Source organism: Hemicordylus capensis, chromosome 3 (assembly GCF_027244095.1).
Source record: "Hemicordylus capensis ecotype Gifberg chromosome 3, rHemCap1.1.pri, whole genome shotgun sequence".
NCBI classification, from domain to species: Eukaryota; Metazoa; Chordata; class Lepidosauria; order Squamata; family Cordylidae; genus Hemicordylus; species Hemicordylus capensis.
The window spans coordinates 201,130,680-201,158,260 of NC_069659.1; the positions used below are offsets into that span (position 1 = coordinate 201,130,680).

General features: G+C 53.4%; 2 protein-coding genes across 2 annotated transcripts; both read right to left on the minus strand.

Annotated features, from left to right (window-relative positions):
* Positions 1 to 305: 305 nt before the first annotated feature.
* Positions 306 to 4,276, minus strand: LOC128350114 (uncharacterized). The gene is made up of 7 exons (XM_053307820.1): positions 4,080 to 4,276; positions 3,738 to 3,887; positions 3,221 to 3,340; positions 3,011 to 3,119; positions 2,627 to 2,689; positions 2,188 to 2,379; positions 306 to 1,893 (listed from the first exon to the last, which is right to left on the minus strand). The coding sequence occupies exons 1-6, from the start codon at positions 4,164 to 4,166 to the stop codon at positions 2,195 to 2,197; spliced, it is 714 nt and encodes a 237-aa protein (XP_053163795.1). The 5' UTR covers positions 4,167 to 4,276; the 3' UTR covers positions 306 to 1,893; positions 2,188 to 2,194.
* Positions 4,277 to 4,287: 11 nt separating this feature from the next.
* LOC128350548 (uncharacterized) lies at positions 4,288 to 8,136 on the minus strand. The gene is made up of 8 exons (XM_053308957.1): positions 8,077 to 8,136; positions 7,423 to 7,498; positions 6,705 to 6,796; positions 6,096 to 6,168; positions 5,626 to 5,795; positions 5,130 to 5,252; positions 4,890 to 5,010; positions 4,288 to 4,365 (listed from the first exon to the last, which is right to left on the minus strand). The coding sequence occupies exons 1-8, from the start codon at positions 8,121 to 8,123 to the stop codon at positions 4,288 to 4,290; spliced, it is 780 nt and encodes a 259-aa protein (XP_053164932.1). The 5' UTR covers positions 8,124 to 8,136.
* Between the last annotated feature and the right edge of the window lie 19,445 nt (positions 8,137 to 27,581).

The window sequence follows — 27,581 nt, forward strand, 5'->3', positions numbered from 1 at the left end:
CGCCCTCTCCAGTGAAACAAAAGGCTGAGATCAGCAGCATCACAGAAGAAGCAACAAGGATGTCGACCGAGCACCATCACGGACCAGACACAGGCTCGGGCTGGCCCACAGGCCAACAGGGCAGATTCCCGGGGTGCCCTACCCGTGCGCCCCAACTCTCACCCTTCACGACCGATTCTTCTCCAGATCTGGCGCCCTCCCCACACACATTCTGGTGCCCTCTCAGTGCCCCCCGTCCGGCCCTGACCAGATCTGGCACAAAGACTCCAAGGGAGAAGAGAAGGAAAGAGGAAGAAACGGCGGGATGCTAACAAAAGCGGCAACTTTATTAAGATACTCAATTAGGTCACAAGTCGTCACTTAACTTTCTAACTAAAGGAAACAAAACAGGGCAGAATGGAGTAGGCAAAAAAGCTTTCCATCTCGGCCAATCTGTTGGAAAGCCAAAAATTCCTACTCGGCCCCCAACAGGGCGACCAGCAAAGCCCATTCTGCCCCTGGGAGGGAGGGGGAGGGAGGGAGGGAAGAAAGGAAGCCCAGGGTCACAAAGGGAATGGGAGGGCAAACAAAATTGGGGGGAGTCCCAGCCAGCCCCCCACCCCACCCCCCCACTCCTTGCAGGCACGTTCACTTTGTCTCTTCTGGGGCGGATCGACTGACTCCTCCAGCCGCCCAGCAGCAGCACATGCCTGCAAGAAGCAGAGAGCAGCGTCAGTGGGGTTGCCCTGCTCCTCCTCCCTTTCCGCTCCGGCAGCCCAGCAAGCGGGGATCGGGCGGGGGGGGGGTTTGACGGTGGGGGGCAAGCCAGAGAATTCTGCTTGACCTCAGCTCCCCACTGTGCAGCAAGGGACGGTGTCATGGCCACACCTCCCGCCCCGCTCCGAAGAGGATCTTCTGCTCACTCCCCCCTGCCCGCTGGAGCAAGAGGGGCTCCTCGCTTGCCCAGAGCAGATGGAAGGGAGCAGGGGTGAGTGAGGAAGCGGGAGGTCGAGGCATCGTCCAGCCTGGCCCAAGCACCCTCCCTCGGCCTCCTCGGCAGACCTGGTGGCTGATGCCTCCCTTGCCCCCTCGCCTCTGGGGTGGAGAAGGAGGAGCCCCTTTGGTGTAACAGGGAGGGGAGGGGAGGGGAGGGGATGCGCCCCAGACTTGGGGAGGCCTGGGAGGGGAGGCCTGCCGCTGGACGCCTCATCACGTGCTACACAGCAGGGAGCGGGAGGGAGAGGAGGGTTCTCTGGCCTGCCACCGGGCAGCACCAGGGGGCGCGACTGGGGCTGCAGGGGGCCCCCAGAGTCTCCCGGGCTCCTCTGCTGCTGCCCCGGTTTGGGAGGGGGGAGGAGGGAGCGGAGGGGGGAGGGAGGCGTGGCTGTGGGAGGGGAGGGGGGGAGGAGCACACCCTCGGCAGGGGAGGGGGCGGATGCCTGGATGGTGCTTCCCCTGCCAGGGGAAGCCAGGCCGCTGGGGAAGGGGAGAAAGGTGGAAGGAGGAGGGGGCGCTCCCCGGCCAGCTGGTGGAAATGGAGGGAGGCAGTGACCTTGCCCTCCTGCTGGGGCCACACAGCCTCCCCGCACCCAAGGAGAGCCCAAGAATGGTTCCCAAGGGCCACTTGGGGGCAGGGTGGTCCTGTAGCCTCCTCCCACCGCCTGCAGCAGAGGCAAGGGGAGGGGCTTCTGCACCCCGGAGGCGGGGCTTCCTTCAGCCAGGGGAGTGGAGCCTGCTTCCCCCTCACTCCTCAGACAGAACTGCACTTCCCTGCTGCCATCTTGTGGACAGCTCTTTCTATCCACGGGGTTGGAGGAGGTCTTCTGGCTGGTCTTGATCCACTGCGCTGCATGGTGTTTCTTCAGTCTCCCTTCAGCTGCTGATCTTCCAGGGGAGAGCACGGGGCTGTTGTTCCTGGAAAGAGAGAAGGACATTGGTTCAGAGATTGGGGGTCTTCTCACACTCTCCCCCATGACACCACCCAGCACCAGGGACTCCTGGCAGAATATCCGTGTCCTCATTTCCCAGAGGGAAGAGAGATCTTTTCTCTTTCCCTTGGGCTACTTGTACAACTGGCCACAAGGGCCGAAGATGGCATTCCAACACGAGGGAGGGCTGCCCAGATTCCTGCCCGCCCTTCCTGCAGCCCCAGCCCCCTCCCTAACCATCGGGGCCCCTTCAAGTGAAGCCCTGCCTTGGTCTGCTCACCAGTCGGTCAGGTGGAGAGATCACCGTACTCTGGCGGGTGTCTCTTCTTCTTACAGCCTGCCCACAAGCGCCGAACGGCAGCCCGCAACCCGTGCCGGGAGTGGAGGGAAAAGGCCTTCTTCACGATCTTCTCCGTCTTGCAGGCAACTCTCCCGACCTCGGGGTCATGGTCGCCAAGCAAGCTCTCCAGCGCTGGAAGGATGAAGGAGAAACTTCAGCAATGGCATGAAGAGATCACCCCACCCTTCGCCAAGCCCCACCATTTCCACACCAAGAGGGAGCAAGTCCTGACTCTTTCTCCCCTTCACTCTGGGAAACCCTACTGCTGGGCATCCCTGAGTATGCAACCGGGACCTTCCATTTGAGGGTCTGTGGTCCCTAAACCTAGGCCTCTCCCCTCACAGAAACTGCCCCTTCCCACCCAGAAACCCGCACTTACCAGCATGGAAGGTCTCTATGTTCCCTTCAGTGAGGATGCTGCCCTTTTTGTGGACCAGGTGACCTAAAAACAAGGGTGGAAGGAAATGGGACCACAGTTCAGGACCCTGCGCATGGACAGCTCACTTCCCATCATTCAGGAGAGGAAGTCCTCCCCTCTCTGCTCCCTCTGGGACTGACAGATTGAGCCATTCCTCCAGGGACTCTTATGTCACCTTGGGAGGAAATGAAGTCAAGACTCCTAGCTAACGCTCACTGGGCCAGTCCTCCTGGGGAGGGAACAGCTCCTGCCCCCCCACCCTTCTGGAAGTGCGCTCAAGGAGAGTGAACCTTTGCCCACCAAGACGACCCACGAAGGGAGACCCAAAGGTCTTCTTTCCCTTACCGATCAGCAGGGCAGCTGTTCTCCTCACTGAAGGCTGCTCGCTGCGGAAGAAGCCCAGGATATTGGTGGTCTCCATCTCCACGGCGTCCTCTGTGCCAAGCTGCCGAATCTGGGATCAAGAGCAAAGACAAATCCCGAGTGAGCAAAGCATCGCCCAAAGGTCCTTGAGCCATTTGAGCCGAGGGACGGACAGGGAGGGGCTGCCCTTACCAGACGCTTGGCGATCTTGTGCAGCAGCTCCTGCAGGCTGTAAGAGTCCCGCGCCAGCAGCTTGCCCTCCAGGTGCCATAGGAGGGCTTCCGCCAGGAGGCTCAGATTGTCCTTTGCAGCCTGCCAATGAAAGACCGGAATGGGAGTGGGAAAGCCTCCCAAGGGATTCCAAGAAACCTCTTAGGGGGCTTCAAGGAGTAGGGGAGATTTTGGACTTTGGTGGCCTCTTGTTGGCTGAAGCACAGCCGAGGACAGCCAGATTTTCCCCATCCCAGGAAGCTTTTCCCCATCCCAGGAAAGAAGGGCCCTGGATGAACTCTGGGAAGAGAAAGTAGAAGGGGGTGGAGAGGTCCATTCCCTGAAAGGTTTCAGAGAGGCCTGGATGGGCCAAGCCACAGCGGGACAGCTGGATGATTCACCACCCCGTGAGGCTAGCTCTGAGGCCTGCCACTGGGCGGCTGGACTTGGGGAAGCCTAAACACCTTTGTAGAGGAGGCAGGAAAAAGTGGGCTCTCACCTGTGCTACCTCCAGGTCCTCATCCTCCACATGCATCAGCACCGCGATGAGGGTCGTGATGTTCTCTTCTGTACCCTCATGATGGTGGTGGCGGTGCTGCAGGAGATCCAGATGGGTCTTCATGGCTGCCCTTCGGATCTTAGCCTCCTCCTACAAAAAAACAGGGGTTGTCGTTGGCAGGGAGGAATTCCTCACCTCCATCACCATGAAGAAGAGCTTGCATGGGTCTCTTGCAAGAGGTCTCAAGGGGGTTTCCGGTTTCCCTTCTCCAAGCCGGTCGGAATCTACAGGTTGGCCGGCCCTCATAGAGCCGGGGCGGAGGGCTGGCGTGCAAGTACTCACGTGGTGGAAGAGAGGGCGGCACAGGGCAGCCAGGGCAGCATTCACGGTGGCCTGATGTTCCGATGGGCAGTGCCTCAGCCGCTCCATGAAGGCCAGGACCCCCAAAGTGGCTTCCAGACTGGAGGTCCTGAGCCCTCCCAGGATCCCGGCACTAAAATCCTGGGGTTTCTTTGCCTAGGGTGAAAAAAGGTGGATCCTTGGAGTTCTTTCAAACCCATGCTAGTCCACCCCCTGCTAAACAGACCACAGGCCTCTCGGGGGGCTGATGCCGCTTGGCCTCCATCCACTGCCTTGGGGAGGAGATCACTCAAGCCATGCCGGAGGCACAAAGAGGGGGGAGAAGGCGGCATTGGAGCACGGGGGAATCAGGGCTCCCACGGAGAGATGCATTTCTGTGCCTTCCCTTAAGGATTTCTCCTTCGTCCTGTGGCAAGGGTTCCACAGGCTCAATCCACCCAACTGGAGAAATCTCCCCATCACACCTGGGGATGCCTAGGAGCACCAGCCTCAGGTAGGCCTCCCCAAAGAGAGGAGTTTCCATGCCCAGAGATGCTCCCGGGGTCGTGGGTCTGGGTCACTCACCGCCTTCAGCTTTCCATAGATTTGGAGAAGTCCCCTTTCGCTCAGGTAGCGGATGTTCTGGCTGGGGTGGACTAGCCACGCTACCAGGAGCGTCCAAGTCTTCTCCAAGGCGGCGAAGTCTTTGTCTTTCAGGAGCAGCTAAAAGAGGGAAAGGAGGAAAACATCCATCAGCCCCTGGGGCCAGACCCTCCTCTCAGGGAAGCCCACGCCGAGGAACTCGCTGCTCACCTCCACAAAGAAGGCCACCTCTGCGAGGGAATGCTGTTCTGGATCTTTGTCCAGGCTGAAGAGGGAAGCCAGGTATGCCTTCAGCCTGGCCACTGTGGAGGATGGTGTCTGTAGGAGAGCCCTGCAACACACCAAAGGACCCTGCTGAGTCCTGGGCGGAAGGCCCGGAAAGAGCAGACCTGACCCAAACCACCCCAGCCCCCAGGCCTCCTGAGAAATCTCCTCTTCACTCCTACTTACCTCACCAAGAGGGCCACACCCTGGAGGCAGCTCTGCGGAGAGCACAGGGATTCCCAGCAGGTCTTCTCTGGGGTCACCTGTGCCACCCTCTCCAGCAGGGTCCGGACAATCTGCGAGGTCTCCCTGCAGAGAAGAGAAGAGGAGGTGGCTGTCCCCAAAGTGTGTGTCTCCTTGCGGGGTGGCGTAGTGTCAGGGGTGGAGGGACTGTCTTGGACCATGGGAGGGAGACCACAGGGGTGAAGTGACTTTCCCCACAGCTGGTTTTTTAACACTGCAGACGCATTTTAAGGCTCTCTGCAGATCCAAGAGGGCTGCAAATTCTGGGGTCTCCTCTGTGTAGCTGAGGGAGGGGACCACCGTGCCAGAGTCACCCCAACAGGCCAGAAATGCTCCTCACCCATCAGAGTGGGACATGGGACAAATGGCCCTAGCCTGTCCTCCCAGAGTGCTGGAAGGAGGACTTGCTGGCCTCGCTTTCCCCAGCGCCATGACTTACTCAGGAGGCAGGTCTTGGCTCTCCCGGTTCCCCACTCCCTCGGTGGTGTTCTGCAGGCCGGTGAGGATCTTGTTCACCAGGCCCACCAGGAGTTCAGGGAACCTCTCCTCCACCTCACTGGCATACTCCACGCACCGGATGATGTCCCCGATCTTCTTTGTTGCTCTCCCCTGAGGAGAAGGGGAGGGCCAGGCCTCAGCACACAGTCCGAGGGACAGTTATGGGTCAGGAGAATCCCCGGGGCCAGGCCAGTGCCATGGGTGTCTGCACGCACATCTGGGCCTGGAGGGTGCTGCCTCTGGCTCAGGGAGCATGAGGTCCACTGCAAGGGAAAGACATCCCCAAGGGGGAAGGGCAAGTCCCCGCCTCCCGTGTAAACAGTGGCTGCCATCCAAGCCGCTATGCTGCGTAGTGCAGGAAAGGAAGAGCGGAGGGGTGGAGGGAAGTCACCCTTGGTTTCCGCCCCTTACCTCTCCCAGATGGACCGAGGAGAACCAGTCTGGGGCCAGCTGTCCTCTTCCTTCTTCGCCGCCGCCGATGTTCCTGAGAGAGGAGAGGAGAGAGAAAAGCTGCTCAAAGGTCTGTCCTGTTGGAGATGGCAGCCAGCTGGAGAAGAACACGAGCACCCAAAGAGATGCTGAGCAAGGATCTCGCCTCCCTTGGGAGGTGGCTGGCAGGGGAACTTCACCAGGCCAGAGATCTCCCAAGTCCAGCCTTTCGTGCCCCACTGAGAAGCCCTGGGAAGTGTTCAGAGAGGGCATCGAGACAGGAGCCCTCCCCTGCTCCTTCTCCCCAACACCCGGTCATGCCAACAGCATGGGGGTCTCGGAGCTCCCTCTGCTAACAGCCAGCAATAGACTTGCTGGTGTCTGTATCGCACCTGCTGCCAATCGGCTTCCTTGGTTGAACTCCCCCTCCAGAGTCCTCAGAGGGCAAGGAGGAGGAAACATCCCTCTGTGGGGCTCAGACATGGGGGAGCTGCCCCTGTCCCCTGCAGCCTTCTGCTGGCTACGCTAAAAGCCCCCCCCCCCGCTCCCTACTGGCTCCTAAGGCCCTTCAGCTGAGAGGAGGGTACCTACCTGGCCGAACCGGGGGCCGGTGGAGAGTCCCACACCTCGTCCTCGATGCTGCTCACCTCATACATGGTGTCGTCCTCGTCCGTAGAGGAGCACTGGGGAGGAGAGAGAAGAGAAATGGGATTGTTCCAGGGCTTGCATTGACCTTGCGAGGCTTCTGAGAGGAGGAACTAAGCCCAAGGGACTTAGCGTTGAGTCCAGGCAGCACCCTGTTCCTGCTGAGTAGGGCTTGACCACACTTTCCAGAGGAGCAGGTAGTTTGGGGTCATCCATCGTGCTGTAAGGGGCACTGAGGGTTCCAATGAACGGATGACCCTCTAAAACAGGGCTGCACAACTTCGGCCCTCCAGACATGGTTGGACTACAACTCCCATCATCCCCAGCCACAGTGGCCCATAGTCGGGGATTATGGGAGTTGTAGGCCAACATCTGCAGGAGGCCCAAGGTTGTGCAGCCATGCTCTAAAACCAGACATGCCTCTTAGAACAAAGGCATTTGGCATCTCCGCCCAGAAGAGCCTTCCACCGCATTTCCAACCCCTTCCCAGTGCCTCAACGGGAGCCCTGCATTTTCTTCCCACCCCACTCATCCAAATCCCTCCCACCCTGCGGCATCTAGAACTGGAACTGTTCCAGGTTCTGTCTCCTATCGGGGAACAGGGGACACACACACACACAACCCAGAGCCCATCCACCTGAAAAAATGGATGAGCATTCCTGACCTCTGCCGAGGACAAGTCTTCCACCACTTCAGTGTTCAGCAGCCTCTTGATTAGCCACTTCTTTGGCTTCGGGACTCTGAGAGAAGAAAGGAGAGACGGGGCATAAGAACATCCATGCATGCCAAGAGCCCTGTGGGTCAGGTGAAAGACACGTGTAGCCCAACAGTGGACAGCCAGATGCCTATTTAGTTGGTTGTGAACCACTTGAGACCTGGTTATATGTGGCATCAAAATGTGTTTATTCACACACACACACACACACACACACACACACACACACACACACACACCCCTGCAGATTCTGAAGTTCCTTGGCTATCATGGGTAATAGTCTGCAATTGGCTTCTCCTCCATGAACGTGTCTAATCATTTGCTGAACCTAGTGGCCATTAGCCCATCCTGTGGTTGTGAATTCCGTAGCTTTCAATATGTGGTGTGTGGAGTGAGAGGGAGAAAATGCATTTTCTGGGCTCTGTGCTGCACCCAATGCTAGTCTACTCCTTGTGTTGAGCTCCTGTCCTCGTGCAGTGAGGGGGGCAGGGAAATATCCCTCCAGGGTGCTCAGGCCTTTCAGAAACGCCCCCACCCCAGGCTCCCAGGGAAGGTGATCTGCCTCTATGATCCCAGGAGCTGCCCTTCAGCTGAGAAAGGTACCTGGGGGAACTGGTGTCACCGTCCCCTTCCGACCCCTCGTCCTCCATGCTGGCTTGCGGAGTCTCGGCCCCCGGGAAGGAAGAACTCTGTGAAGGAGAGAGGAGGGAGAAATGGCTGCTCTGGCCCTCGCGTTGAGCTTTCCAGGCTTCGGCAGGGAAAAGGCCAGCCAGGCACCTCCCAGCGGTCATCGCCAGGTGAGCTGGATACAGGAAGTTGGCCGGAAGTGGACCTTTGATGTCCCAGAAGAGCTACAGGGGAGGCCAATTCTGCACCACAGCATGGCCATTTCGGAGGTTTAAGCAAACTCTTGTCAGAAGGTGGCCACCCACCCTGCAGCTTCTCAAACTGGAGCCATCCCACATTCTCTCTACTCCTGGGCAACACGGGGGACCCACAAGCCCAACCCTCAGTCCTTCCAAGGGAGGGACTGGATGTTGATGCTTTCTGACCTCTCCAAGGGATGGCTCTTCGTCAGCAGCAGTGTTGTGCAGCCTCCTCTGCACGGTGCTTGGCCTCTGGACGCTAAGAAAAGAAAGAAAGAAGACACGTGAGATCAGAAGAGCAGTGCTTAGAAAGAGCTCTGCTTGATGAGAAGAATGAGACATGCAGCCCAGCACCCTGTTTCCAGGAGTGGACAGCCAGATGCCTGCAGGAAGCCCACAGGCTGGGCATGGAGACCCCTGTCCCCTTGTGGAAAGAGGAGGAGACAAACAACTCTCCAAGATGCTCAGAGCTTCTGCCCACCCCTGGCTTCTTGCTAAACTAACCACCTCCCCCAGCCCCAGGATGGGCTCTTAAGGAAAGTCTTCTGCTTCCATGAGCTCTGGATCTGCCCCTCCAGCTGAGAAAAGAGTACCTCTGGGAACTGATGAAACTCTCCACGTCCAGCTCCTGATCCCTTGTGTTGACCTCTGGGATCTCGGCCTCTTCGATGTCGGCACCCTGCAAATGAGAGAAAAAGGAGAGCAATGCGTGAAGTTGTGCTCACTCTGATCTCCCTAGGGCCTTGGGGTTTAGGTTTTCTCCCTTCATTTTCTTTGAATTCATGTTTATTTCTTTAGATTATTTTGATTTTTAAATAAAAAAAGTCTTATTAAAAAAAATAAACAATGTGCTCTAACATTAACTGTTGTTGGGAGTGCCAGGGCACAGCCACCACATGCTTGTGGCCATTTTCTTTCATGGTATGCCCAACAATGAACCTCCACTGTGATATGCGTTCTGCTGTGGTCAACAAAATGGCAGCACTCTGGAGCTCTGGTCCGAAGACAGCATGTCAGGTAGGTCTCCGAGATCTCTTTCTTTACCCAAAGAAAAGCAGTCCTTAACAGAAAGGTCAGTGCATAGGAGCTCTAGAATTGAATGCTAATTTCTTGTTGTCATTTCTTGCCATTTTTTTCTGCATTCCTTTCATGGGGAATGGACACAAATGCGAATGGGACCCCCTGGTATTTATAGTTTGGCCCTTAGAGTCTTCTTCATGCAAGCCCACCATGTCCTCTGCTCTCCTATTCCCAGGTTAGCTCCCTCTTTCCAAAGGGAGAGACAAGGTGGGCCCCTGAGTCTGGAGCGAGGGCCATCCCTCCTGCTGTGGAGACTCTGGGCTGCTGTTTTGACCTGAGCGGGTGATGATTGTCTCTCAAGAAATGCCTCTTCAGTCTAGAGACATTGAGTCTCTCTGCCAGGAAGACCCTCTCATCTCCTGACCCATGTCAGGGTCTCGGGTTCCCTTTCTGGATCCGCCCCAACTTCTGTCTGCTGCAGGCGGAGATGCAATCTCCCCTCACTCCTCAACCATCCCATCCACAAAAGTGACAGGAATGGTGTCCTTACCTCACAAGACCATGCGGTGGCAATGGTCTGCAGGAACCACCCATCGTCCTCAACCGTGAAGACACTGCAGGAAGAAATAAAATGGCATGAGTACCTCGGAAAAGCCTTGCTGGGTCAGACCAAAGATGCATCTAGCCCAGCACTCTGCCTCCAATAGGGGACAGCCGAATGCCTCCAGGAAGCTGTCCCCTGTGACCTTCAAGCGAGTGGACATCACCACCACATCTTGTAGGACTGAATTCTTCTACAAAATGTATGAAGACATCATTTCTGTAGGTCCTGCACCTCTTGCCAGTCAGCTGCACTGGATCCATCCCAGATCCAGGCCGGCTGTGGGACAGAAAATCTTCCCTACACAACATTTCAAGAAGAAACTCTACCTCCTCTGGGAACTGCTGGCAACCGCTTCATCCAGGATCCCGTTCCCACTCTTGACATGCTGGATCCTGGAGCCGTCCGAGAATGACTTCTGTGAAGGAGAGAGGAGAGAGGAATGGGTGCTCTGACGCCCACTTGATCTTTCCAGGGCGTCTGGGAGCCAAACGTCACACCTCCTTCAAAGGGACCTTAACAGATGCGCTTAAAGCAGGAAGTGGCTCCTTTGCACCTCAAAACGGTGCTGGGGACGCTCCCCCACAGAACTGGGCCCCTGCAGTTGCGTTGCTGACTAAAAGAGACACTTCCTGTTCTCATATTGCTTTTCTTGATGATGCATCTAAGCTACTATTTAGAGTCTTGCAATATATATCTATAGCTATCTCATTGAAACTTGATTTTTTAAAATTTTTGTCTTTATATTTTCTTTTCATTCAGCTGATTTATATATGTGTGTGTGTGTGCGTGTGTGTGTTTATTTTAGTCTATTTTTACACTCATTGGTTTTGGTTTCTCTTTCCCCACCACAAAGAGAGTGCATCCTTCCTGAAGTACCGGGTCTGAATGGAAGCTCCAGCGCGTGGGACCTTCCTTAAAAAACAAGGCCCTGCCCTGCCAGAATGTCATGGGTGGCAGAATGGAGGGCAATGCCTTTGGGGAAGAGATGGCTGCCCCTTTGGTCTCCGATAGAGATCGACCGGCCTTGAGTGGGAGCCCAGGTACACCACAAGAAGCCAGTCCTAAAACCAATGTCAGCGAATGGGACCTACAAACTGGACACACTTTCATGGCCATTTATTTCATGGGTGCCATTGTGTCAGAGCGAATGGAAACACATAGGAATGGTATCCGTTTCCATTCATTCAAAAAATAAATGCTCAGAGAGGAACCAAACCCCAAAATCTACTGAAGCCCAGAGATCAGCCTCCCCCGCCCCCACCCCCCATTCCTGGGGAGTTGGGTGAGATCCTAGGTATTAGACCATTTGGAGTCACAGGATCCCGGATGAGAGTCAGGCCTCTTGCTGTAAGGGACACTATGGTTTCACATTCAGGGGAGGTGCTTTTAGATCAGAGAAGCCTAGCTAGGTTTGTCTCTTTGCTGGGAAGAGCTACTGGCCGTCTGATGCAGCCTCGTCTTTTGAGGGCCCTTCTGATGCTCAACTATATGCTAAGCCAAGCCGGAAAGGGGGTGATGTGGAGCCGAGCAGGGGCAGAGGGGAAGGAGTGCCCAATCTGCCCCAAGGAAGACTTCCCCACTCTAGTTCCCCTCCAGACTGCTCCCTTTCTGGACATGTTTTGTGCTTGGTAGTCCAGAAGAAAATCAAAGTCTGGAACCCTGCGGGGAGGGAGTGATTTGGGGCAGGAGAGCGGAATGAAGAAGCGAGGGGTGGAAGGCAGGTAGAGACACCCCTCTTCCCTCTCAGCACTTCCCATCCCCCAATTTCCCATGCTACTTCCTCCATAGGGAGGGGCTTCCACCTTGGCATGAGTGACTTGCAGTTGAGCCCCGATGGTCACTCATCCCACCCACCCAATTCACGGCTACTACCACTGCAAATTTCGAAGCCTATGGCTTTGCAAGACAAGTTCTCAAAACGTTCCTCCCACCTGCTCAGACTGGGTCTCCCGCACTCCCTCTAGACTCGCTTCAAATGGGGTCTCTCCCACCCCCTCCCAGCCCTGCCATGTACGGACTGGATTTCCATCCCTTACCAGTGACCATTTGCTGGTTTCGGTCACGGAGCGCTGTTCGTTAATCTCCTGTGGCTGGAAGTCACTGAGAGGAGAAAAAAGACAAAAGACACAAGGGAGTGAGTGTGTCGAAGGAACCCCGAGTACCCCGTTTCCAACAACGGACAGCCGGATGCCTCGTGGCAGGGCGTGGAGGCAAGAACCCTCCCCCTCCCTGCAACATTCATGGACTTTGTTTAGTTTAATCTAATTGATATATCGCCAGGGGCGTAACTACTATTAGGCAAGGGGAGGCGGTTGCCTGGGGGCCCCAGAGACTCCTCGCATGACTCCCCATTGCCCCCTGCCCAGCCCCAGGTCCCCTCGGCCACTTGCCCTGCTTGCCCGCCTCTCTCCTGCTTGTCCTCCTGGCCGGCAATCGAGGCACCAGACCAGCTGCCTGCCAAGAGCTGCTTTTCTCCCGGGCGCCTCTCAGCTGACCGGCGGGTGGGCGAGGCTTGCAGGGAGGCCTCCGTGTAGGCCCCAGTGAAGCCTGAACTGGAGTAGACATGGAGGGAGGCCCCAAGCAAGCAAGGAGGCAGGCAGGCAGGCAGGCAGGCAGGGTGGCCCCCAGAGCTCTCTGCAGCAGACCCTCCGCCCAGCCCAGCATTTGCCAGGTAGAACCTGAACTCCTTTTTGTGGTCACCGCCACCCCCCCCCCGCCCATATATAGGGATCTGCTTGCCATAGGGCTTTGATATGGGGGGGGGGAGAGAGACTGAGAAGTCTCTGAATATTTAATTTAAAACAGCTTGGGAAATTTGCTGGCTTAAAAAAAAAGCCCTATAAGTGGCTTGTTTCATGGCAGAAAATTTTAAAAACTTCTGGAACAAACTATATTATATTTATTTATTCATTCATTCATTCAAAGAGCTAAAATGTGCGCCCATGTCTCTGCACCCATGTCTTTCTTGGGCATTCTGGGCATGCGCAGAGTGCATGCTCAGAGCGCCCGAGAAAGATACGGCCGCAGGGACACGGGTGGCCATGTTGTCTCCCAGGTCAAAAGAAGAAGAAGCGGGGAAGGAGAACAAGTGGGAGCCGGGGTGGGCAGAGGCGGCAGCGGCGAGGGAGAGCAAGCGGGAACCGGGATAACAGAGAACAAGCGGGAACCGGGGAGGGCAGAGGCGGCAGCGGCGAGGGAGAGCAAGCGGGAACCGGGATAACAGAGAACAAGCGGGAACCGGGGAGGGCAGAGGCGGCAGCGGCGAGGGAGAGCAAGCGGGAACCGGGATAACAGAGAACAAGCGGGAACCGGGGAGGGCAGAGGCGGCAGCGGCGAGGGAGAGCAAGCGGGAACCGGGATAACAGAGAACACGTGGGAGCCGGGGTGGGCAGAGGCGGCAGCGGCGAGGGAGAGCAAGAGGGAACCGGGATAACAGAGAACAAGCGGGAACCGGGGAGGGCAGAGGCGGCAGTGGCGAGGGAGAGCAAGCGGGAACCGGAATAACAGAGAACAAGTGGGAGCCGGGGAGGGCAGAGGCGGCAGCGGCGAGGGAGAGCAAGCGGGAACCGGGATAACAGAGAACAAGCGGGAACCGGGGAGGGCAGAGGCGGCAGCGGTGAGGGAGAGCAAGCGGGAACCGGGATAACAGAGAACAAGCGGGAACCGGGGAGGGCAGAGGCGGCAGCGGCGAGGGAGAGCAAGCGGGAACCGGGATAACAGAGAACAAGCGGGAACCGGGGAGGGCAGAGGCGGCAGCGGCGAGGGAGAGCAAGCGGGAACCGGGATAACAGAGAACACGTGGGAGCCGGGGTGGGCAGAGGCGGCAGCGGCGAGGGAGAGCAAGAGGGAACCGGGATAACAGAGAACAAGTGGGAGCCGGGGAGGGCAGAGGCGGCAGCGGCGAGGGAGAGCAAGCGGGAACCGGGATAACAGAGAACAAGTGGGAGCCGGGGAGGGCAGAGGCGGCAGCGGCGAGGGAGAGCAAGCGGGAACCGGGATAACAGAGAACAAGCAGGAACCGGGGAGGGCAGAGGCGGCAGCGGTGAGGGAGAGCAAGCGGGAACCGGGATAACAGAGAACAAGCAGGAACCGGGGAGGGCAGAGGCGGCAGCGGCGAGGGAGAGCAAGCGGGAACCGGAATAACAGAGAACAAGCGGGAATCGGGGAGAACTCTTTGCGGCGGCGGCAGCGGAACTCTCCACCTAGCCGCCCACAGCGACGGCGGCACTGTAGGCCCGGCCACCCAGCCGCCCGCGGCACCGGCGGCACTCTCGAAAAGAGAAAGAAAACCGCAAGGAGGGAGAGGGAGATAGAAGAAAGGAAGGAAAAGAAAGAGAGAAAGAGGGAGAGAAAAGGAAGGAATGAGAGAAAGAGAGAGAGAGAGAGAGAGAGAGAGAGGAAAGGAGGGCGAGAGAGAGGGAGAAGGAAAAAAGGAAACCAAAAATAAGAAAAAAGGTTCTAGTGCCCATTATTTTAACGGGCTAAAAAATACTAGTTCATTCATAAATGCACTGATGCTCAAGTTGTTTTACAACCCAGAAAGTCTGAGTGAGAACTGTGAAGCATGTGTGGTGCTTTTATTTTATTTTATTTTATTTTATTTTATTTTATTTTATTTTATTTTGTGTGTGTGTGTGTGTGAACTGCTCCCCAAGAACTCGCAGGGACTTCAGGGTCAACCTGGCCAACCTGGGAATGCAGCACCTCCATTCCAGAGGAGATGTGTGTTAAAGGGCTTTAAAAGCCTCCTGTGAAAAACCTCCTGCAATCAAACATTACCGAATTTGTTCAAAATTCTGAGAAAACATACATAGGCTCACCCTGCATGGTTGAAAGTCTCCTTTGCTAATCTGCAGCGAGGGTCCCATTTTAATAATTAGTGTTTCTAGAGTGTTCTGGGCATTAAATGTAGCACAAATATATAGTTCTCAATGTATATCACTATATATTGTGAAGTGTTTGTGTGTGTGTATTCAGTGAAATGTATTTCCAGGCAGCATACTTATTTTGAAATATCAGACTTAAATCCTTGGGGGCCTGGGGTGTGCGGAGGCCCTGGACTTTGAGGGGGGCCCCATTTTAAAATCTGGTCTCTGGGCCCACTCCAACCTTACTGAGCCCCTGTATGTCGCCTAGTGTGAAAACCTCTAAAACGTCTCAGCTCCCCTGGTTGGGGCTTGGAGAGTGGCTGCTGGTCAGAGTAGACCACCATGAAGCGAGTAGAGCAATGGTCTGACTCAGCACCACCTGTTCCGAGGGGCTGCCACGACCTCCTCCTCTGCCCCCCAGAGGGGCTTCCACTGCTCCCCACCCCAACTGCTCCCTTTCCCCTGCTGCCACTCAAGGAGGCACCAGGGGATCCAGCCCTGAAGAAGCAGCCAGCCACACCCTGGCTCCAGTCTCCCGCTCTGGGTGGCTGCAGGGCTCACCTGGAATCCAGGCACTGAGAAATGGTGGGCCAGGCACACCAGCCCATGGGGCCTCTCAGCCCCCCAGTCCTGGCAGAGCAGGCTAGGGGACCCTTCCCCATTGGAAACCCTAGAGAGCTCCATGTGCATGAGAGCCCTGCCTTGCCTCCTGTGCCTGAACCCCTGGAGCCTCCCCCAAAGCCCAGGTAGTTCAGACTGATGGGCTTTGGAGACCCCTTGGCCTGCCCTTGCTGTCATTCCTTTCTGTCTGGTGCTTCTTGTGAACAGGGACCTCTTTGGGGGGGGGGCAGCTTATGAAACCCTGGCCGGGGCCATGTTTCTTGAAAGGGTCCCAAGTGGTCTTCAAATCCATGGTGCCATCCATCGAGACTGGGCCCAGATAACCCAGGAGGAGCAGGAGAACGTACCTGAGTGGAGCCACAGGAGTAGCCCCATCAAGGCTGCCCACGCCACGGAGTAAGGGGCCTCCTTCTCCCTTGTCCTGTCCAGGAGAGAGGAGAGCAGGAGTGAGGATGGGCTGGGCCAGTCTGTTCAGACACACCGGGGTCAGCCCAAAGGGACCAGGAGGGACTCACTTCCGAGATTTCTCACCATGACCCAAACCGCTTTGAGAACTTTGGTGGTCGCCACCCCCCCCCCCCATTGACCCTGTTTGAGGCAGGGTGGTGAGCCCTCCCGCTGATCCCCTTGCCAGAGGAGGACACGTTCAGCACTCCCTGGTGGCCCCAAATGGACAACCTTTGGCGTGAGCAGCAGGAGAGACCGCAACGCCCTCCTGTCACCAGTCTGGTCCAGAGGCTCCCAGGGCAGCAGCGGAACCTCCATCCCCATCAGGAACGTCGGAACCCCAGCGCCATGGCAACCAGGTCAAGATACCCAGCCCTGGGATACAGCTCAGCAACGGCCACTTTTTGAATCTAAGCAAGGACTTCTGCGGCTACGCATATTTCCAGACCACTCTCCAACCAAAAGACTCCAAGCGGATGACAGGCACAGAGAAAGGAACCGAGAACACCTGAATGAGATGATGTCCTGTCCCCAAAGGGCTCTCAGTCCAAAAAGAAACCTCAAGCCGATGGCAGCAACACCACGGGAGGGATGCTGTGCTGGGGCTGGAGAGGGCCAGTTGCTCCCCCCCTGCTCAATAGGAGAGTCTCACCACTTGGGAAGGTGCCCCCTCTCTAACTCATCCTGCTCCTGTGACTTCTGAAGGGGGAAGCTGCCTGCCGGGAGCTCGGAGAGGCCAGGAGTCCTTCCCCTGCTCTGTACAGGTGGCTCCATTCTGTGCTTCCTCGCGGGAAAATAGAGGTCCTGGAGGAGGGAGGGGGCTGAGGGAGCTCTGAGCCATCCATGGGGGGCTTGTGCTCCATGAAGACCCAGTGAAGGTGCCCTGGGCCAGTTCATTCATGCCCACATGGGTCAGCCCAAAGGGGCCAAGAGGGACTTCCTAAATGTCTCCACCTTGACCCAGATCTGACCCCTGGGGGTCACCTGCCACCACATGAACCTATTTGGGGCCGGGCGGTGGACACTCACTCTGGACTCCTTGCCCGAGGCCATGCTCTGCGCTCCCTCGCGGCCAAAATGGGACGGAAATTTGCCGTGAGCAGCAGGAGAGGCCAGAAAGTCCTCCTGCCAACGGTCGAGTCCAGACAGTTTGAAGGCAGCAGCGGAACCTCCAGCCCCATGGCGACCGGTTAACACTCCCGGCCGAGGACCCCCCCCCCCCCAGCAACTGCCATATTTGGATCTAAACAAGGATGGCGGAACTCCCAGGCCAAGTGGTGGGCACGAGGTACCAACATCTGCAGGGTTGCCAACTCTTTACCTGGTCCTGCTCCTGTGACATCAGCAGACGCCTGACATTCAGTGCTTAAGCTAGTGAATCCGTTTCCCATCCCTTTCGGCTAGGAATGGCTTCACCTGCTCAAACTGGTCAAGCTTTTGCTCCGAGCAGAGGAGCCAGGCTACATCAAGAGGGGGCAATTCCCATCCTCCACAAAGTGCCACTTGGCAGATCTTGCCGTTTCTACCTCCCCTCCATCCCCCTCCACAACGTTTCATTTCTTTTATATCCTAGTTTTAGTTTAACAATATCAAAGAGGCTTACAAACAATAAAACTCGTATTTTCTCATTCTAAGCTACCGAGGAAGAGGCCTTCCAAAACAAGGAGGTCATCATCACCATCGATCCAAAGAGGGAGGGAGGGAGAAGGCCTCTCTGCAGGGGTGTTGCTGGAGACTTAAAGTGTTCCCGAGCCTGACCCCTTTGGAGCATCCAATGCAGGCATACCCGGCAGCTCCCAAGAATGACCAATGTTTTTTTAAAGCCACCTAATGGCCCAGCAAGGAAGCAACCTGCCTAGAGAGCAGGAGGCTGTTGGTTTGAATCCCTGCTGGTGTGTTTCCAGACAATGAGAAACCCCTATATTGGGCAGCAGCTCAGAGAGGTCAGGAGCTCCTTCTCCAGCTCTCTGCAGGTGGCTCCACTCTGTGCTTCCTTGCTGGAAGAGGTCCTGGAGGAGGAGGGGGGGCTGACCCATCGATGAGGGGCCGGTGCTCCATGAAGACCCTGTGAAGATGGGCTGGGCCAATCCCTTCCTGCCCACCATGGTCAGCCCAAAGGGGCCAGGACAGTGTCGCTTCCTAAATGTCTCCACCTTGACCCAAATCCGACACCTGGGGGTCACCTGCCACCACATGAACCTATTTGGGGCCGGGCGGTGGACACTCACTCTGGACTCCTTGCCCGAGGCCATCTTCTGCGCTCCCTCGCGGCCAAAATGGGACGGAAATTTGCCGTGAGCAGCAGGAGAGGCCAGAAAGTCCTCCTGCCAACGGTCGAGTCCAGACAGTTTGAAGGCAGCAGCGGAACCTCCAGCCCCATGGCGACCGGTAAACACTCCTGGCCGGGGACACCCCCCCCCCAGCAACTGCCATATTTGGATCTAAACAAGGATGGCGGAACTCCCAGGCCCAGTGGTGGGCACGAGGCACCCACAGGCAGGGTTGCCAACTCTCTACCTGGTCCTGCTCCTGTGACTTCAGCAGACGCCTGACATGCAGAGCTTAAACTAGTGAAGCAGTTTCCCATCTCTTTTGGCTAGGAATGGCTTCACCTGCTCAAACTGGTCAAGCTTTTGCTCCGAGCAGAGGAGCCAGGCTACATCAAGAGGGGGCAATTCCCATCCTCCACATAAGTGCCACTTGGCATAACTGGCCCTTCCTATCCTCCCTCCATCTCCCACCCCACCCCCAGTGCAGAATTCTCAGGGCCTAGTGGTGGGCATGGGGCACAAGCACCCAGGGTTGCCAACTCTCTAACCAATCCTGCTCCTGTTCCTTTAGAAGATACCTGGTTACAGAAATTAAATTGCCAAAAATTTTCCCATGTCTGCATTTCCATGACAGCAAAAGCTTCAGTTGCTTAATTCTTGAATGTCAAGGCATTTTTAAAGGAGCCAGGCCAGTAAAAAAGGTTGGCAACCCTTCAGATTGGGATCCAGACTGAAGTCTGTTCCTGAGCACACATGGCTGGGTGACAACAGGGCCGTGCCTTTCCTCCAAGGGGCAGGAGGAATCTTCCCAACATTTGGACCCCCAGATCTCCAGAGAAGCAAAGGGAGACGTCTCCACCACACAGGTGTTACGGTGCCTGAAGGAGAGGCTGCTAATACATTTGGATCATAGAGTTTCTGAGGAGCAGAAACCCTGGCAGAGCGGGGGGGGTGTGTGTTTGTAAAAGGGGGTCCGGGCCAGGAATCTCCTCCTTTCTGGATCATAGCAGGGCTGCCCTCCGAAGGCCATTGTGGCCAGTAAGCCAGGCGCAGCAGATGGCCAGTCAAGTCTCAGGTCCTGCTAGATGTTTCACAGGTCTACTGGCTTGGCGCCATGACGCCTTCAGGCCCCTGGGAGGAAAGAAGCAACAATTGTGTCAGGCACATTTCAGGGCAATCACACTCAGACACGGGCACACACACGGATGGTGCTACTCTGTTGTCATTCTGCGAACCCATTCTTCTATGGCTTGTCACACAACAAGGAGCCTCTGGAACTCACCGATACAGCACACAATAGACCCATCCGTCCCCACAGCAATGGTGCCTCACAGAGCAATCCGTTCTGTTTCTTTCTTTCTTGTTAAGTTTCTATACCTCTTTTCATTAAAACCATCGGAAGGTGGGTCACACAAAAGTTAACACAAGACTACAAAAATCACACAATTAAAATATCATTTGCTTGTTTATTATTTTAATTATTTAACATATCCCTATACCACCCAAAACTTGCATCTCTGGGTGGTTTACAATTAAAATAATATAAACATTAAAATCATTAACATTCAAATAATTTAAAACCCAGCATTAAAAGTATTAAAACTATACAGCTAATTAAAAGCCTGTGTGAACAAATATGTCTTCAGTGCCTTTTTAAAAGTTGCCAGAGATGGGGAGGCAAGAATATCAGCAAAAAGATAAAAATACAGATCTGATTAAAAGATTTAAAAACAAGCATAATATAACCATCAAAGATGCAAAGCAACAGCAATAGAAACGGAGGCTATTCCCACGATTGCAGAAAATCGGGCTGCGAGCCTGGTGGTTCTTGAGCGGGTCACAGTATTATCAATTTTGTTACTACCCATTTTGCTACCTCAAGACCACCAGTTGCTGCAGCATATGCAGATTTGGAGAGGGGACGCAATGGAGGCACGAAAAATATTTTATGCTAGTATCCATTCTGGATTATATGCATTTTGGATGATATACATGGGGAAGGATCCAGCTAGAGTTAAGCACAATGAAAGCCCGTTGCTTTCAATGGGAGAGCTGAGTCTGTGCATTGAAATATTGGAGCTTACAAGAGTTTAACATTTGTCCCTGCTAACTTGGCAAAGAGGCACCTTTTTAACGTGGCGATTCTCTTTGATTGAGCAGGGGGAGAGTAACTGGCCCTATCCACCCCCAGCACAGGACCTCCAGTGACTGTTGCTGGTGTCTATCTCATGTTGGTTTTTTAGATTGTGAGCCCTTTGGGGAATGGGAGCCCTTTGATTGATTTATTATTTCTCTAAGTAAATCGCTTTGGAAGCTTTTGTTGATAAGTAGGATATACATATTTGTCGTTGTTTATGTTTAACTTTGGCTGGATCAAGCCCATAATTTGTGCATTTTTTGATATATATTTTTCCATACATATAGTTTATCTTGATGTCTTCATCAAGGTGGGGAGAGGGCAAACTAGTAAGCTCCCTTGAGTTGGCAAAAAGAGAGAGAGAGAAAGCTTCCAGCACTGAACAGCAGCCTTCTGTTTTTGCAAAGAGAATGCCTTAAACCTCACATTTTCCGTCATTGTGTTTGTTGGAGACTGGGGCCAAAAGTCTCCTTGGAACAGCTGAGCCATGCAAAACAATAGTAAAAATCAGAGTCATGGTGATGTGTGAAATTTCCTCAGAGTTCTAGGTGGTGGCAGAATGTGGGGTGGGGTAGTGGGGGGAGAGGGAAGGGGGTGGCACCTGCAGTTTCTGGCTGGAGCAAAGGGATCCCCACACTGGAATGGAACTTGCAGATGTCCCCTCATTCCTGAGACTGAAGTTGTAAAAACAGGGTTCCACTCAGAGAAAGTGAAGACAAGATGATGAGAGAGTCACTTGATTCTTTATTTTTATTTATTTTTATTATTGTTTATTTTTATTATTGTTTCTTTTTATTTTTATTTTTTATTTTAATTGCAAATAATTCTGCAGAATAAGCTGTTGCAGGGATTCTCAGCCTTGAGTCCCCAGATGTTGTTGGACTACAATTCCCATCATCCCCAGCCACGATGGGAGTTTATGGGAGGAGAGCTGGTTTTGTGGTAGAAAGCATGCATTGTTCCCTTTGCCAAGCAGTGCCCACCCTGGTTTGCATTTGAGTGGGAGACTACATGTGAATACTGTAAGATATTCCCCTTAGGGGATGGGGCCGCTCTGAGAAGAGCATCTGCGTCCTTGCATGCAGAAGGTTCCAAGTTCCCTCCTTGGCATCTCCAGGCAGGAGTGAGGGAGACTCCTGCCTGCAACCTTGAAGAAGCCGCTGCCAGTCTGTGTAGACAATACTGCACTAGATGGACCAATGGTTTGACTCAGTAGAAGGCAGCTGCCTATGTTCCTATGATGGCCAAAGGCTAACATGGCTGGGGATGATGGGCACTGTAGTCCAACAACACCTGGGGACCCAAGGCTGAGCACCCCTGGGAGTCTGTCCCAAAAGGCAAAGCCACATAATAGTTATACATGGAGGGCTCTGCATAAACCAGGTGCTGAATCACTCCCCCAGTCCACACTGAAAGCCGTTTCCCAGCAGATCTAGCAACTGACATGGGCTCTACCGAAATTGCATCCAGCTTGCCAGCCCACTGTGGGAAGCTAGCAGAGGTTTGGAAAGTCGAGCTGAAATTCCTCAAGGAGGTGTGGAGGTTTAGCAGATCCCTAATGTACAGCTTTGCGTGAAAGAAAAGCCACTGGCACATGGGATGTTGGCGTGGGAAGGAAGGGGGCTGGGAGGTCTCCAGCCCTCTGCAGGAGACTGGAACTGAAGGGCCAGGCATGCAAACGGATCACGTGTGCTCAGAATATGAAAGTTGGCCGAAGTGAGTATTCATCTGCATGGCAGTAGTAGGGTGTGGAAGGAAGGGGGTCTCCTGCTGGGACTTCTAGCAGCCAGTCCTAGGTGCTACCCACCTCTTAATCCTTCCGCCAGCTGGCAGATTGGTCTCCGGCCAGGGAGGGGTGGGTGGGCGGGGGTCCCGGGCATTCTCTCGGCTGCAGTGCTGGGCTGAGCACCATCATCAGCAAATGTCGGCTCATTCAGGGTGACCCCACCACCACCCAGGGAGAAGAACACACACCCATCCTGTTTAAAACCTCTGAGCAGAAGCTGGCTGGTTAGCTCAGTTGTTTAGGGTGTTGGTGCTACTAAAAACACAAAAGGTTTTTAGCAGGCCGAGTTGCGGGGAGAGGGCTGTAGGTCAACGGTAGAGCTTCTGCTTAGCATGCAGCAGGACTGAGCTTCAGCCCCTGGAATCCCCAGGGAGGGAGGGAGGGAGGGAGGGAGGGAGGGAGGAGCCATTGTGGGACCCTGGGGAGCTTCTGTCAGGTAGTCGGTGCTGAGAGGGAAGGACCAATGGTCTGAGTCCATGTAAGGCAGCTTCCTAGGTAGTATGATTGAGTATTCGCCTTTGGTATCCAGCCACCAGCCCAGCTCTCTCGCTGCATCTTCTGCCTCTGGCCCTTCATCAGCTTGCTGTTCCTCAGCCATGCCTCTGGCCTCATTGTCCGCATCTGATACCCACCCTTGGCTGATCCTCTGCTCTTTGCCTCCTGGCACCCCACGGGACCTCCCCCTCTGGCCTGTCTGGGTGCTCGGCCAAGATGGGGCAAGAACTGTGAACAGGATCCTGTTCAGGATCCAGATGTTGTACTCAACCTCTGGGGAATCTAGCCACACATAAGTCAGGGCTCTGCCTTCTGGGGATTTTGGAGCTCTCTTCGAGGTGGCCAGAGCAAGCTGGTGGAAGATTAGAGAGTCCATGGTCGCCTTTCTCCATGCTTTGGTCGAGTCCACACAGTTGTCTGAATCTAGGTTTAATTCGGGTTATTGTCATGAGTGTGATTGTGTGACTCCACTCCAAGGCAAGCATCTCAGCTTCAGCTCGGGCCATAATTCATCTTGGCATGGGTTCCCGCAATCAACCTAATGTTGGTAACCCACATTAAACCTAGCTTTGGATGCCGGTGTGAATCAGGCCTTTCTTTGTTGCTGCTTGTCCTAGTTCTCTTTCAATTGCTTTTTCTATCAGGGGATTGGAAGGGGAGGAGCCATTGGCTAGCAAAGGAGAGATCAGATAAGCAGCAGTAAAGAATGGATGGGAAAAGGTGATCAGGGGCACGACAATACCCTCCAGCAATCACTGCCTCTCTCCAAGGAAGTTTTCAGATTTATCAATGGGCAAAGCTAGCTTGCATGTGTCTGCTCAGGGGATACAGTTAGCTGCTAAGGAAGAACCTGGATTGATGATTGACTCTGCTAAGGGACATCCTGGGAAGAAGCCTAGAGCCCGATTCAGAAATTTATGCTGTGCAAATGTGCGGATGTCTGTACACGCATACTGGTGTTTGTGTGAATGACTGTACCTGTGTTCATGTTAAACGTGAACCTGGATACGGGCCCTTCAAATGCAGGTTACAGATAGGAAATGCACTTCTGTACCTGTGTTCAGCATAGCTTGTGAATGACTGTACCTGTGTACAGATTTGTACCTGCATACACACTGTACACTGAAACAACCAACCAGCTGGGATAAGTTAGGCATGGGGGCCAGCGAAGCGCCGACAGAGACAGTGTTGTTGACTGCATACTCTCATGTGAGCCTCTGCTCATTTCTGTTGGAAAACACAGCCCCAAATAGGAAGGGTGCACAGGCACAACTCAAATAACCCTCAGGGCTGCTTGTGCGTTTTTCATCCAGGAAGGCCACTCTGCACCTTCAGCTGTGGAAAAGCATTTCTGTTGCATCTTAAGCACACTGGCTGATGTAGCGCAAGGATGTCCCAGCGGGGCAAGAGAACAGCCTAATAGGATTTCCAAACTACCTGCACCGGTGCAGTGGGGAAGCAGAGGGCTGCACAGCCCTCGGGGACATATGTTCAGGTGGCACTGTGCAGTTGCCTGTGGCTGGGTTTTTAAAAAACCGCTTTCAATTTAAACCATGGTTTGAGTTCCAACTTGGATTGCTTCTCCTCCACTTATGGATATAACAATGATCAGCCAAATTGGGTGTGATGTCATTTTGCTTTCTAGAAAGAGAAGCATTGTTAGCCAGTGAAAAGAGCTTCAGCCATGAGCACAATCGAGCAGCCATCACTTGCATGGTTTCCATGATCCTGATACCTGGAGAATGCGAAGTGAGTCCGTCATTGATGGCTGTAAGCTGAAAAATAAGGGACAAATGGCATCCCATGAGGGACAGACTATTTGGGGCTAAAATAAATGCAGTCCCTGCTAATAAGGGGCGGTTTATTTTATTTATTTTTACATGTATATTCTGCCCTTCCTCTGAGAAGCCCAGATCAGTGTACAAGGTTTATGTTTGTTTGTTTGTTTGTTTGTTTAACATTTTTTATACTGCCCAAAACTTGAGTCTCCGGGCGGTTTACAATTAAAGTTGCCCTGAGGTTACGTCACCCTGTTGGTAACCTTAACTGAGGGCATCCTGGGGAAAGGGAGTGTCAAAAAGTACTGCTTCCCCACGGCAGTGGGCATTTTTTAGGCAAGTTGCACTGGACTGCTCTTTCACTGCACCAATACTTCCTTGCTCTGAATATCAGCCAGGATCCTTCCCTTCATCATCATTTCCTTCACCTTTTATTTTCCAGAATTCAGAAGATGATTGACTGGGGCAAATCTTCTTGGAAACTGCCATTCACCGAGTCAGGCCATTGGTCCATCTAGCTAAGATTTGTCTACATTCTACACTGACTGGCCGCAACTCTCCAAGAATTTCAGGCAGCAGTCTTTTTCTGGAGATGCTACCAGGGCTTGAACCTGGAACCTTCTTCACGCAAGCATGCAGATGCTCTTCCACGGAGCTATGGGGCCATCCCTTAAGAAGAATATCTTCCAGCATTCACTTGCAATTGCCCATCCAAATGCAAACCAAGGTGACTCCTGCTTAGAAAAGGGACAATTCTTTTGGATGGGGTTGGGGACCCCAAAACACCACTTTATGTATGTATGTATGTATGTATGTATTACATTTTATATCCCGCTCTTCCTCATGACAATTGTAATAAAATAAACTATAAACATATTTACACAATTTCTTCCCTGCTCTCTGGGCATCTACCCAATGTCACATAAAATCTAAGGTATAGATGATGGAGCTCTACCGTCTGAAGATGTGTCTGGCTGATCCAGTCTGCATGTTGCAGACCATTAATACAGGTTTGCAGTGGAGAGAAAAAAATAGCAAAGTGTTTCAGAATGAAGAACTGAGAAGGACAAACAAAATCTTTTGGTTTATTAGGTATAAGTTAAACATCAAGACATGTTTTCATAGGTGTAAGGCACAAGGCCCTACAGCATTAAGAAATATTTTTCCTGCTTCCCAGTGAAATGCATAAAAGTCATATAGCCAGGTTGTGAAGCGTAGAGAACAAGGACAGTATCTTCACACTTGTCAAAAGCCTTCCAGGCCTGTTCATGACATTGACCAGTACCTATTTTGCGGGTTTATAAAGTGTTTTCAACTGTTAAAGTAAAAGAGAGATGGTATTGCCACGTATTTGCCTGATCATCCTGCAAAGAGATTGAAGGACAGCGTAATCTGCTACTGTGATTACTATTAACCACAGTATTAACTATTAATTAATATCCTATAAAGCACTCTCTCTTAAATTAGAGTTCATTGAAACGCAGATTATGAAATGAACAGAATAAAGTGCCAAATATTTGCCCCTGATGAAGGTAAGGGACATCTTGGTTATATGAACATACCCGTTACAAAGAGAGTTATTTGCATAGGTTTGCCTTAACAGGAACGGCAAGGAAGGAAGGGAAATCTGAGTAATGACGTTTAATGCGTCCACTAAAGAGCACAGCTCTGTCAAATAAATAAAGCCTTTGGATGCCAGAGGAGAGACCACAACTCAGTGAGAGAGAACATGCCTGGCTTGTCAAAGATCCATTCTTTGCAGACATCATATAGAGAGGAGAGCTGGTCTTGTGGTAGCAAACATGATGTCCCCTTAGCTAAGCAGGGTCTGAATGGGAGACCACATGTGAGCACTGTGAGATATTCCCTTCAAAGGATGCAGCTGCTAAGAGCATCTAGGTTCCAAGTTCCCTCCCTGGCTTCTCCAAGGTAGGGCTGAGAGAGACTCCTGCCTGCAACCTTGGAGAAGCCGCTGCCAGTCTGGGTAGACAATATTGAGCTAGAGAGTCCAATGGTTGGACTTAGTATATGGCAGCTTCCTATGTTCCTATGACTGAATATACAGTTTCAAGTAGGTGGGTGGGGGTGGGAAAGGCCCCCACCTGAAGACCACTGCAGCCAGTTAGGATATAGTCAGGTAGGGTTTATCAGCCTTGGGTCCCCAGCTGTTGGGACTACAACTCCCATCATCCCCAGCCACCATGGTGATGACAATTGCAGTCCAACCACATATGGGGATTACAATGGCATCGGCTGAGAACTCTTACAGCAGAGGAAGGCTTAATTCTTCTGTGGCCTGTCACCCGGCCCCCTTACTAGATTCTCTGTGGTCTAAACTTACGAAGCAAGAACACAGGCATTCAGGATTTTGCAGCAGTTAAGGTGTAAGTTGCCCGTATTAAATTCTTGAGGGGTAGCCATGTGAAGTCTGTTACAGTACCCCAACATTAAATGATTTCAACCTTGGACCTTCTCCAATCTTGTACCAGTCAGACAGACTGGTGGATTTATTGCAACAAATGTTTTTGTGGACAAGAGGCTCTTTCACCAGGGACCCCAATAAATCTTTTCGTCTTTAAAATCCCACAGGGATCCCTCTTGGGGTATGCCCCTTCCCCTTTAAGGATGTAGGAAGTACCTTGTTGGATTAGACTGTATTCAACACTTGTTTCCAGGGGTCAGCACACAAAAGGTCAGAAATGGGATTGTGGTCCGATAGCAGACTGAAGTGCTTCCTGGAGACTCGCTAATGAAATATTTTTCATTATATCAAACCATTAAAATCTTCAGCATTCTGAGCCCGATTCAAACATTATGCTGTACATGTGTTTGTGTGAATGACTGTACTGTACCTGTGTTCCTTTCAAAAGTGAACCTGGATACAGGCCCTTCAAATGCCTGGTATAGAGAGGTACTTCTGTACCTGTGTTCAGCATAACATGTGAATGAGTGTACCTGTGTACAGATCTGTACCTGTATACATTGTGCACCTGTACAAGTGTTGAACATAACATGTGGATGGGAGATGAATGCCAGCTCCTGGAGAACCCTCAGTCGATCCTGGAGAGCTGGTAACCCAGGCATATCCTAGTACAGATTTTTCATGTTTCATTTGCATCATGGTTTGCTTCAACTTTGTTGTGATACTGTGTGTACTGGTGGCTGTACTAGCCAAAGTTTTGTCATAACTTCCTCTATGGGGAGGCACAAACGAAA